Source organism: Ostrinia nubilalis, chromosome 8 (genome assembly GCF_963855985.1).
Source record: "Ostrinia nubilalis chromosome 8, ilOstNubi1.1, whole genome shotgun sequence".
Lineage (NCBI taxonomy): Eukaryota > Metazoa > Arthropoda > Insecta > Lepidoptera > Crambidae > Ostrinia > Ostrinia nubilalis.
The window spans coordinates 5,175,543-5,187,281 of NC_087095.1; the positions used below are offsets into that span (position 1 = coordinate 5,175,543).

The window sequence follows — 11,739 nt, forward strand, 5'->3', positions numbered from 1 at the left end:
ACCGCGGAGACCCTAATCGCGTCTCCGCGTTCCATTGAATCGTATGAGCGTATGGATTTTTTGCGATATTTAACACAATTTCTATTTAAAAAAATTACCTATCGATAGCTTACTTTATTCTGATGAATAAATGTCATAACAAGTTTTTCTCTAAAACTGATAGTTTGGCTAGAAAAAAATATTTTCTATCCACGCAGTACGCCGGCAGCGTTCGGATCGGATATAATGACGTCATCGGTCCCGCGCCGGGCGGTCAGTGAACTTTTTTAGTAATTTGGCCATAACTTCGTCAATTTTTGTCGTAGAACAAAAATTTTTGGACAGTATATTAAGGATTTCTTAGACTTATAAATCTGCATTCACAGCTAAAAATCGAAATGATCCTCATTAGCACTTCTGCTATGAGGCACTTTCAGCCCAGTAACCATGCTTGTTTTAAGCGCTGCAGTAAAGTGCGTGATAGTGGGATTTCTATTGGTTACACTGTGTTGCCTAATGATTCCCAGAGAGTCTTGGTTAAACTGTCTAAGGTTCATATATTTAAACCCTTCATTCTTTAACTTTTCCCAAATATCGTTTAAGGATTTGATAGATATTTGATATCCCTTTACGCATTTAACATTTTTTAGTATCGTGTTTTCTGCTGTTATAAATTTTATGGTTTTTAACTTATCAGTATAAAAGGTCCAAGACTCAATGTGATTACTTGATGTGGAAACATTTTCCCGGATCCCTTTCTTTACGTCATTTAAAGATGATGGACCATTTGTACAATCAAATAGTTTATCTAACTGTTCAATCACAAATGCTGTATCATTGCAATCAGAAACTTCTTTCCATGCCATCATTTTTAAAATAGCTGCCACGGTATTACTCAGAGCATGCGCAGCATACTTCACCCTCATCTTAGTTTTGAATGTTGGATTTACAATGGTACTATTCAGTTTTTTAAAATTTAAAAAATTTCTGTTGTGTTCTTCTGCAACTACCAAATGCCTCCATTGTGCAATTTTTCCATCGAAAGACATATTTCCACTTTTAAAGAAATTGTTTCGTAATGATTTGAACAAGTGAGGGATGTCATAGATTATAAAAATTTTGTCATTATTTACAGAGAAAAAGTTGCTATCTATGCCTTGTCCACAGTTTCTTTTTAACATGTTAAGAGCTCCTATATTTGTAGATCCCTGATCACAAACTGTTGTTAGAACCATAAATCCGATTTCTTTTAATTTTTTGATGATGTCCGATATAATTTTTGCCAGTTTTGCTGTTGATATTGTGCCTTCCACAAAATAGTGCGCAATATATTGTTTGTATTTATGTTTAGCACCCTGTATCATAAACACTAACGCATGGTCTGCAATTTTCTTTTCTCGTCCCATGTTCTCGCCCTCTCCATAATCCACGTAGCCATCCACTTTATCAGCAATTTCGTTATAAATTATCCGTTTCTTTAACGCCATCTCGTCAAATATTAACGAGCAATATTTATTTTCCTTTGGCATACTTGATGCTTTTGCCTCTAACATATCAATTATATTTTTATTTATACCAGGCTCCATTGGTATATTTTTTTAAATCCTTTGGAGCGTTTTAGTGCTTGGTAGCGTAAACAGCTTTTGCATATAGCGGTATGCTTTAGGGGACCGTTTAAATATAGCCAAAGCATATATTTTGTTGGCTAAAGTCCACCTTTTTCCTTGTGACTTTTTTTTGTTATTCTGCACTACATCCTTTACTAACGATGTCAGCACTTCCGAATCTAACTTGTCTAAATTCACTCTTGACTTCGCTATATTCCTTATTGTTTTTTTTGCATTTTGTAACTGTCGCCAAAGCCTCTTCTCTTTAATTGTAAATGTTGATGAAGTGTCTGTAATAAAAACATTTCCATTAGTAAAAAAAACAACATTAAAGCAAATTGAATTGAATATTGGTTAATTAATCAGCAATTTTACTTAGTTTTTTAAATTATGTATGTTTTATCTTACCTTTCATTTCAATGTTTTTCTTAGGTCTTTTATAACTGTGGACTAATATTTCTGCCTGTGCATCTTGATGGCAAATGTTTTTATCATCTGAAATATTATAAATATGCAAATAAGTTTAAAATTTATTTTGTTGTTTTATGAAACATATTATTTCCAAATCAATCAATCATTATCAAGTTTTAAAAAAATGCAAAGACAGGATAATGATAGCTCTTCTCATAAAATATGAAGCGTGGGCCCACCTTCAATAACAATGACATAATATTAAATTAAAGGCATTTAGAGGTTTTAATGTTCTGCATTCTGGATGCGGTCTGCGGGTATGTCAAGACAATCTGTAAGTGGTCGTGATAAGGCAATCAGTCACGTGTGCTTTGCGTTCTTTGTTCGTATCCGCACGGTCAAATCGCATTAATATAAAATGTACAGAAACCTAGAATGTTGTACATATAAGTTCATTTTGACCTGACTGCAGACTGCAGAACGCATCCAGGGTGGCATTCTTTAGTTTGAGGGAAGGCATATTTTAGAAGGTAAATAATTAGTTTGTACACTTACCATGAGTAATGGGTTTATAGGTCATATGTTCTGGTGCATTGGAAGTAGAAGGAAGAGGTTCAAAAGTTGTTTTCGCAGAAATACCAGAATCTGGTATATCCACAGCTCCCAAACATGTTGAATTTAGTTGTTTGGTTGTAGTTGTAAGGGGAACTGAAAGCAGATAATGAAATGTGAATTGGGTAATAAAATGTCATGTTCTTTTCTTACCCAACTTTAGGGTACAATCAGTCTAGTACATGTCTTGCTCACATTAAAAATTACTAGCTTATAAATATTATTAAACTAGCTGACCTGGCTAATTAATGTAGATTGCCTAAAATTTTTCAAATTGGTCCGGTACTTTTTTTGAAGAATTTGTATTACACAAATTACTAAAGTCCCTCTAACTCAACACACATTCTAAGCTAAATTGTGTTACGAGTGGGTTTACTACAATATTCAAGCTGTGGGGTTCTAACCCGCACTTTAGGCTATCTTGGCTTCGAGTTACGGAGCCGATCAAATACAAAAAAACAATTAAATATTTCCTTTTTATATTATTAGTATAATTTTAGATAAACATACCTCGTTCAACTGGATTTGACTTCTTTGGAATGCAATATGAATGATCATAAAGAACTGTAACAAAGTATAGATATAATTAATAATTGAAATTATATATTATTTATTGATAAGCATACAACACATGTTTGTGGTTACAAAGAAAGAACCTTGTTAAATTGCAATCGGTTGGTTTGTTTTGGAAACCAAAGAAAATTAATTAAGACATCTAAATAATTCAGAAAAATTGATAGATAGTAAATTAAATTTAAAAAAAATAATTGAAGTCATCATCATACCTGTCTTGAGGTTTTCTTTATTGGAGTCTTTTACATGAAGAGGAAACTCTGTCAAAACTTCATCTGGCAAGATGGGATTGCTCAATTCCAGTGTTGGAATAGCTGAGTTCTTCAGCCGAGTTCCTTTGGCATTGAAGGATTCAGGAGTGAAGTGCCCACCACAAACAAACTTCAGTTGGTGTAACTTTTCAATAGGTACATATGCTAAGTCTTCTATGCCAGCATTTTTAACCCACATTCGACAACTGAAATAAGAAATACCTATTAGAAAAGAAAAAGAATAACAAACTGAAATTTATTCATCAACTAATTTCTTTTAGTATTGTTATGCAATTCATTTACAGAGTACGAAACAAAATACTGAAATTAAAAATTGGTTATGGTTATTTACTGTATGATTAAAAATATTAATCCCAGCCTTTAAGTTTACACAATCAGTAAAATTATCTTGTAATAAATGAGTGTTATTAGAAACTTACCGGTCAGAATCCAGAGGAAACCTACTCAAAAGTAAGGGTGATCCACCACGACTTCGCCTCTTATTACAAATAACGCACTTCTTGTTGTTTCTACTCTCCATTATCAGTAGAAGCCTAAAATGAAATAGGTATTAATTAAACAAAGCCTATAATTTCTCTCCAACCAGTGTCAATGCCCTGGTTCATGCATTTACCAGTTTTGAAAGTACATTTACATTTTCATCACATAGGGTTGTTTTTAATGAAAAATAGATTTGTAATAGATCTAATATTTCAAGTAAGTAGATAACATACCCATTAAACAGAAAAGTAAATAAGAGTTTAAACTTCTGTAGAAGTTGAAACACAGCTTATTTAAAAGAGTCTCTATCTCACAAAAAACATAACACTGAACAGCAAACTTTATCACGCCCGATACGGAGGAACTTAATCAACTCAACGTAAACGACAGAAAAGTTTATTTACAGTAATATTGCACCAAATCTGAAAAAATAACTTCACACGAATCAATTCGCCGGTTTAAAACTCAAACTCAATTGACAGACATTTTTTTTCATTTGTCAAACTAACAATACTACCAACATAAGGACACTAACAATTATTTTTAGTATGGTGGTATTGATCCGCGGGTTCCCCTGCTATAGTGAAATCAATCCAAAATGCACTTTATTACTTAAGGGATAAGGTTGTATATCAATTGCTACATATAGAGACTAGTTTTTGTATGAGAAGTGTCTACCCACTGCTACCCATCCTTATCGCTCGCGCGTAATGAGGGCTATCGTTTTTATACTTAACAGTTGGCACCCCTGGCGATTGACAGGACCTTACTCTACAGTGGCGCCATCTTGATGAGTGCAAATGCGATAGTCCTCCTACCACTTTAGCGCTCACCAGTTGGTGCCACTGTCTTCGCTACTAGCATGAAGCTACAGATAAAAATGGAGGCCACACTCCGAATACCTACTTGAAGCACAAACTAAGTATCACTATCTCGCTCTCTGTGGGCAGACTCGCTCTTTCTAAATAAACAAAAAATATAAAATTGCTCAAACTCAATGAAACCAATGTAAAATCTTTATTTCTTGACATAGGTATTATTAAAAATGATAAGTTTGATTACTGGTAAAACGTTTTAGGAAGAAATTACTGTAAAAAATGTGAAAAATGTTTACAATGATCCAATGTCGGAAATCACGAAATAAACACTTACGCGTGGAATCTTATGTCACTTCCAGGACACCACGAACTACCGCAACCACGCACTACAAAATTTTGCACCAATTCTTGTGATAAAACAATGATTATTTCCTGTAAACAATCTCAAACGAAATTAACTGCTTAATAAACAAAATAGTAAACAACCGCCATGATGGGCCGGATTGGGCCGATGTTGCCACATGGTACCGATTACCCAGGAATTGGGATTGTAATTCCCTGATTCGCCAACACATTAAGCCTAAATGGCCGACAATTTTGTGATTTTTTATTTAACTAGGAAATCTTAGTTTCAAATATTAATTATTTATTTGTTTAACTTCTGATTTGGTTAGTGAATTGGCTATTTCGAAGAATTTACAAGGAGATTTAAATCAGAAGATAGCAATACTACAGTTCACTAAAAAGAGAGGTAGGGCCGCAGAGAGCGAGATAGATACAGGGTGTTACTTTGCATTCTTGCCATATTTACAGAGGTTACTATATTACTGATACTGAACACAAATCCGTAAAAAAATAATGCCCGAAAAATTTTTATTTTAATCTTGATTATTTTATTTTATCGACAATCTGTTAAACACACCACTAATTATCGTAACGCATGCACATCACTTGTTGGCGATGGCGATGGAGACTTTTTTACTTTTTATTGTATTTTTAAATATCTATTGCAATCTATTGTCTTTAAAATGTCTTTTTGACACTTGTAAAAAACTGAGAAATCCATCAATCACAAATCACGTTATAAATAATACAAAAATGTCTGAAGCGTATTCAAACAACGAATAATTTAATCAAAATGGTGCTTGGAGTGTCTGCAAGACGTCTTAGACGAAATGCTTGATGACGTACCCTTAGCGTTACACCAAATGCTCTACTACCAGCAGGATGGTGCTCCCCCACAATAAGGACGTCAAGTGCGCGAATAATACGTTTGGTGAACAGTGGATTGGACGAGGGGTCCAGTAGCTTGGCCACCACGATCCTCGGACCTGACACCAATGGATTTTTGGAGTGACTTGAAACGACTGGTATGCGCAGAAGAGATAAACAGTGTTAAACGCGTTACACGAAAGGATTGTTTTAGTGAAACTGTGAGACAAAACGTTTATGTGTTGCGAAAACTAAAGCGAAAAACCTACGCTTCGCAGTGCTAGACTGTGCCTTGATCAGATGATCAGAACGGAGGCCACTTTGAACACTTGCTTCGCAGTATGTAAACTTTGTAAGTAGGAACTTTTTAATAAATAATTAATTGTGAATAAGGTGATTTCATTTCATACTTAATTTATTAATTTGTAAAAATAGGGTACAATGTTATAAATTAATTAAAACCCTAATAATTATTACGTATTTTTGACGGTCCTAAGCCCGTAAAGTAGAAAGGGAAATCTGAAATCAACTGAAGATTTGATTGATTTTAAAATAATTATTATGACTGGATAAAAAGGCTGGTACCCAGAGCCATAAATCAACAGATTATTAAGAACTAGGCCACGCCCACTAGGTTTATTCCACTTGCACCTGTAGAACGTGCGAGACAAAATTGGTTTACTCCAATTTGTACTGAAAAACCAAATTTACTAAAATCTTAGTGTACTTTCTTTATGGGAGTCTCTTGTTTATCTTAAATAATAGGAATTGTTCCCTACTTTTATCTCTGTGAATATGGCAAGAATGCAAAGTAACACGATGTATAAGTAGGTATTTGACTCAAGTTTTTGTTCCAACTCTGCCCTCCATTTTTATCTTTAGCTTCATGGCTACTAGCAAGTGACAGGACCTTACTCTACAGTGGCGCTAACTGGTGAGCGCTAAAACGATAGCCCTCATTATGTTGCTGTAGTTATTTCCTCGTGGATCTGAAATAAAGTTGTGAATTTACATATTGTTTCCATCGCATTAAAAGTATTTTTATTGTTTTAAAATATTGTTTTAAAAAAATTATTACAGGAAGTAAAATTCAAAAGTAAAGTTACACAAGTGTAACATTCCGTTCTCATTTATTTTACTTGCGCTGGCATCCCACAAAGCCATTTCCGCCCGACATTGACGAGAGACGCATCGTCATTGTGGTAACGCGAACCGATTAATTTAGTGGAATTACAAAAATAAGCAAGATGGCTTTGCCACGAGTCTTTATGGATGTTGCTGCCGACGGGTCATCAATGGGAAGAATTGTCGTTGAGGTCAGTCCTTATATTCTACAGAAATAATAAATCAAATCAATTGTGGTTCCGGCCGGCGTGATTTGACCACGCTATTCTCGAAGCTTTCATCATGTCCTCTGCCTCTTCAATGACTATACAGTTTTAAGTTGTGATATAGCTATAATCTCGTAATTAGCAGTAATACTTTCCTTAGATTTATTACATGAGTAGTCTCGTAGGTGGTGTGCGGGATAGCATGTGATTGCCCATTCGTTATTAATTGTCGGTAGGTAACAGAGATACAACTAGCCATTTGAAGGTCATTATATCGGAGAAGGATAGTAACTAAGATAATGGAATCTACCGCTGTTGATATAAATTGTCGCAAGTGTTTACAATCATAGATACTTATGTTTTTAGCGAATGCAACCACACCTTTTTATCCGAAGCGTGGCTGTTTAGTCATTGCGTTTGCGAGTCATATGTTCTTGTCAAGTGTGAAAAAACCGAGTAGCAACGCGCGTGTCTTGCAAGTTTTTTATTTAAAACGTATCGTGTTTCTTGTTACAGCTGAGAACAGATGTGACCCCCAAGACCTGTGAAAACTTCCGGGCCTTATGCACTGGCGAGAAGGGTTTCGGTTACAAGGGCTCCACCTTCCACCGCGTCATCCCCAACTTCATGCTGCAGGGCGGCGACTTCACGAACCACAACGGCACCGGCGGCAAGTCCATCTACGGCGAGAAGTTCGCCGACGAGAACTTCGTGCTGAAGCACACCGGCCCCGGCGTGCTGTCCATGGCCAACGCCGGGCCCAACACCAACGGCTCCCAGTTCTTTGTCACCACCGTCAAGACCTCCTGGCTGGACGGCAGGCACGTCGTCTTCGGAAACGTTGTCGAGGGCATGGACGTTGTCAAACAAGTCGAAGCCCTCGGCTCCCAGTCCGGCAAGCCTTCGAAGAAAGTTGTCATCGCTGACTGTGGACAGCTATCCTAAGTTAATTCTGTAATATGAACGCGTAATACAATATTTTAAGTTTAACACAATGTCCTCCTAAGTAATACCTTCCCAGTCATAAAGAAATACATTTAAAGTTTAACTATGGGTCATTCCAATTATGTTAAATAAATTTTATGCAATGTTTAGGTCGCAACTAGGAATTGCATTTATTTCTGTGCATTGTTTATTCATAATAAATTAATATACATTACACTTGTATAATTGATAGATATTTGACGTTCTAGATATCTTTGTGGCTAGCTATTAGGAGTCTGCTATAAGCTGATTGCCATTTTTGTAATGTCACTCTCATTTTTAACACTTGTATTGAATATAAATTTAAAATGAGAACTTTGTTGTTTTAGTCATTTCATCAATTTCAATGAGGATCATTTCGATTTTTAGCTGTGAATGCAGATTTATAGGGCTAAGAAATCCTTAATATACAGTCCAAAAAATAGAAAAAATTTTTGTTCTACGACAAAAATTGACGAAGTTATGGCCAAATTACTAAAAAAGTTCACTGACCGCCCGGCGCGGGAACGATGACGTCACTATATCCGATCCGAACGCTGCCGGCGTACTGCGTGGATAGAAAATATTTTTTTCTAGCCAAACTGTCAGTTTTAGAGAAAAACTTGTAATGACATTTATTCATCAGAATAAAGTAAGCTATCGATAGATAATTTAAAAAAATAGAAATTGTGAAAAATATTGCAAAAAATCCATACGCTCATACGATTCAATGGAACGCGGAGACGCGATTGGGGTCTCCGCGGTGGTATATTTGGCGATTTATTCAAATAAAGTGTTCATAAGTGTTGTTAGTCATATCTTCTTCCAAGTAAAATATAAAAATGTATAAGTATTAATTTATTTACTTCTAACAATAAGGTATTATAGCTGAGGCAGATACACTCTGCCTAGGCTACAAGCAAGACATTGCTATGAAGATCATTTCGATGTACACGCAATACCTACCTGTTATTTAGTTTTTCTGAGTTTAACCTACGTACCTACCTATCTATTCGCCGTTCCCATGGGCGGGCCAGCTGCTGCAGGAAAGGACAGCTGCTCCCTCCTGGAAATTATATAATCTTAGCCTAGAAGAAGCTGGGTATGACTCCCCCGCCCCCCTCCTCTCCCCAGGTCATAAACTGGGCATGACTTCCCCCTCGCTCGGATAGAAGTTGGGTATGATTTACCCCCCCTCCCAGGCCAGAAACTGGGTATGACTTGACCCCCCCCCTCTCCCAGGCCAGAAGCTGGGTAAGGCTAGCCCCTCCCCCCAGCCCATAAGCATAAGCTGGGTATGACTTACCCCCCCTAGGCCAGAACCAGAAACTGGTTATGACTTGATCCCCCCCTCCCATCAGGCCAAAAGCTGGGTAAGGCTAGCCCTTCCCCCCAGTCCATAAGCATAAGCTAGGTATGACTCCCCCTCGGCCAGAAGCTGGGTATGACTTAACCCCCCCCCCCCCCCCCCCCGGCCAGAAACTGGGTATGACTTGCCTCTCCCCCTCTCCCACCAAGGCCAGAAGCTGGGTAAGGCTTGCCTCTCCCCCAGGCTAAAAGCTGGGTATTACTTATTCCCCCCCCGCCAGAAACTGGTTATTAGCACTCATATTATGTATTATTACGTTCAATACAAACAATCATAAAGTTACACTCGCCCCAACCGCGTCTCCGCATTCCATCGAATCCTATGAAAATGTGGTCTTTGGACATAGCGATACTTATTTTTCACAATTTTTATTTTTAAAAATTACTGATCGATGGGTTTGAATAAATGTTATTAAAAGTTTTTTTCTAAAACTGATAGTTTAGCTGGAAAAAAATATTTTCCATCCCAATAGTACGCCGGCTGCGCTCGATTCGGATATAGTGACGTCACGCGGCCCTGCGTACGTTGACTTTTAGCGGCAAAAACGGCCTATGTTTATTACTTAATATCTTCGTAAGTAATGGTCCGATTTGGATAATTCAAAAAGATATATCTTTCTTATGTCTTAAAGATTAACGTAGGTACTCGTTTTATTGCATTTTCTACAACAGTACTGTTCCTGATAAATACCTAGTAGGTACCAATAATAAAATTGGTACAGATAGAGTCAGATAGACAATGGTTGGGTAGGAACATTTTTTTATTCAAAAAGTTAGTAGGTAGGTAATCTACACATTAAAAATAGCTTCTGTAAAACTCGTGAAAATTTTCAGTTTCGCAATCGCGAAGTTCACGTAACCATTACGATTCGAGTAATGTGGTATTCTGTGCCGAAATAATTTCACGCATAAACTTGTATTATTTAGTAGGTGGTAGGAATTCCGGTGACCACTGTACAAAGGTACCTTGTTAACACCTACAAAATACGAGTAACGTGTCTTATCGACATACATGTTGCGTACCTTTTTTTGTTTTTTTTTTACGGGGAAAAAAACATGTTGCGTATACCTACTACAAGGTATCCAATCATACTCATTTTCATGCACAGCAGTACAAGAGGCGAACTTAATGCCGTATGGCATTCTCTACTAGTAAACCTTTAGTCCTTCAAACAGCTTACTTAGCTACCAAGAAAAAAGTAAATGCTAGTCTACGTCTAAATCCCTTTTAACTAAGTGATTGGTAAAGTTGTAATCAATAAGTCTAAACGGCTGTCTCATAAAATTTACGACTTCAGTACCTACCTATCTACCTAATGTTTAGTTGACGAGTCCTAGTTTTTACTTATTTTATTTCTTGCTTGCTCAGCTCCCAGGCTAGCGTTCCAGCAGTAAGACAAGAATAAATGTAATAAACGCATCACAGATATAAATACATTATCCAGGGCGTGTGCTAAATTCCATCTTAATCTGTTCAGCCGATTTTGCATGCCAGATAACTAAAACACGTTAACTACTTACCTACCTATTTATAAAAATAAATGATAAGTAGGTATGTAGTTATTATCTTGGATACAAGATCAGGTTTTGAAGATGCCTATGTAGTAGGTATCTAAATATGAGCACAATTATTGTAGTAAGTAATAATTTATCTCTGTGATAATTAAAAAAACTAACACAATTCCTTTTTTAGGGTTATTACACATTTACACAATGCATCGCGTCATAATTATTCATAATTCATAGAGAATTTTCATATGCCTATCGGAACTTAGTAGAGAGGTAAGTAGATGGAGTTTGAAGGTGAAATAAATACGCGTAAACTGATTCATAATAATTTATTTAATCATTTCTACATAAAGCCGGAGTGATTTGCATAAGTATTTAAATGTCTAATTGGCACCAAATTGAGTCTTTTGCCAACTAAATTACATTGGTCAGAATTAAATAACGAAACCGAATCCTTATAAATAATAAATTAGACTCGATTCTAATTTAATCTTGTTATCCACCAAGTTAATATGCTGAAAAGATAATCTTAAAATGAAATTTTTTTTAAACATATACCTACTTAAATGACCGTGTTTAGGTTTCAAACACCTATTAGATTAAT

At 36.2% G+C, this 11,739-nt stretch overlaps 2 protein-coding genes across 2 annotated transcripts; one reads left to right on the plus strand and one right to left on the minus strand.

Moving 5' to 3' along the window:
* Window positions 1-411: 411 nt before the first annotated feature.
* LOC135073777 (uncharacterized) lies at window positions 412-4,623 on the minus strand. The gene is made up of 6 exons (XM_063967948.1): window positions 3,874-4,623; window positions 3,395-3,639; window positions 3,120-3,173; window positions 2,553-2,705; window positions 1,995-2,081; window positions 412-1,876 (listed from the first exon to the last, which is right to left on the minus strand). The coding sequence occupies exons 1-6, from the start codon at window positions 3,972-3,974 to the stop codon at window positions 1,578-1,580; spliced, it is 939 nt and encodes a 312-aa protein (XP_063824018.1). The 5' UTR covers window positions 3,975-4,623; the 3' UTR covers window positions 412-1,577.
* Window positions 4,624-7,106: 2,483 nt separating this feature from the next.
* On the plus strand, window positions 7,107-8,594 carry LOC135073778 (peptidyl-prolyl cis-trans isomerase-like). Its single transcript, XM_063967949.1, has 2 exons — window positions 7,107-7,280; window positions 7,812-8,594. Exons 1-2 carry the CDS (start codon window positions 7,212-7,214, stop codon window positions 8,238-8,240), a joined length of 498 nt encoding a protein of 165 aa, XP_063824019.1. The 5' UTR covers window positions 7,107-7,211; the 3' UTR covers window positions 8,241-8,594.
* The last annotated feature ends 3,145 nt before the right edge of the window (window positions 8,595-11,739 follow it).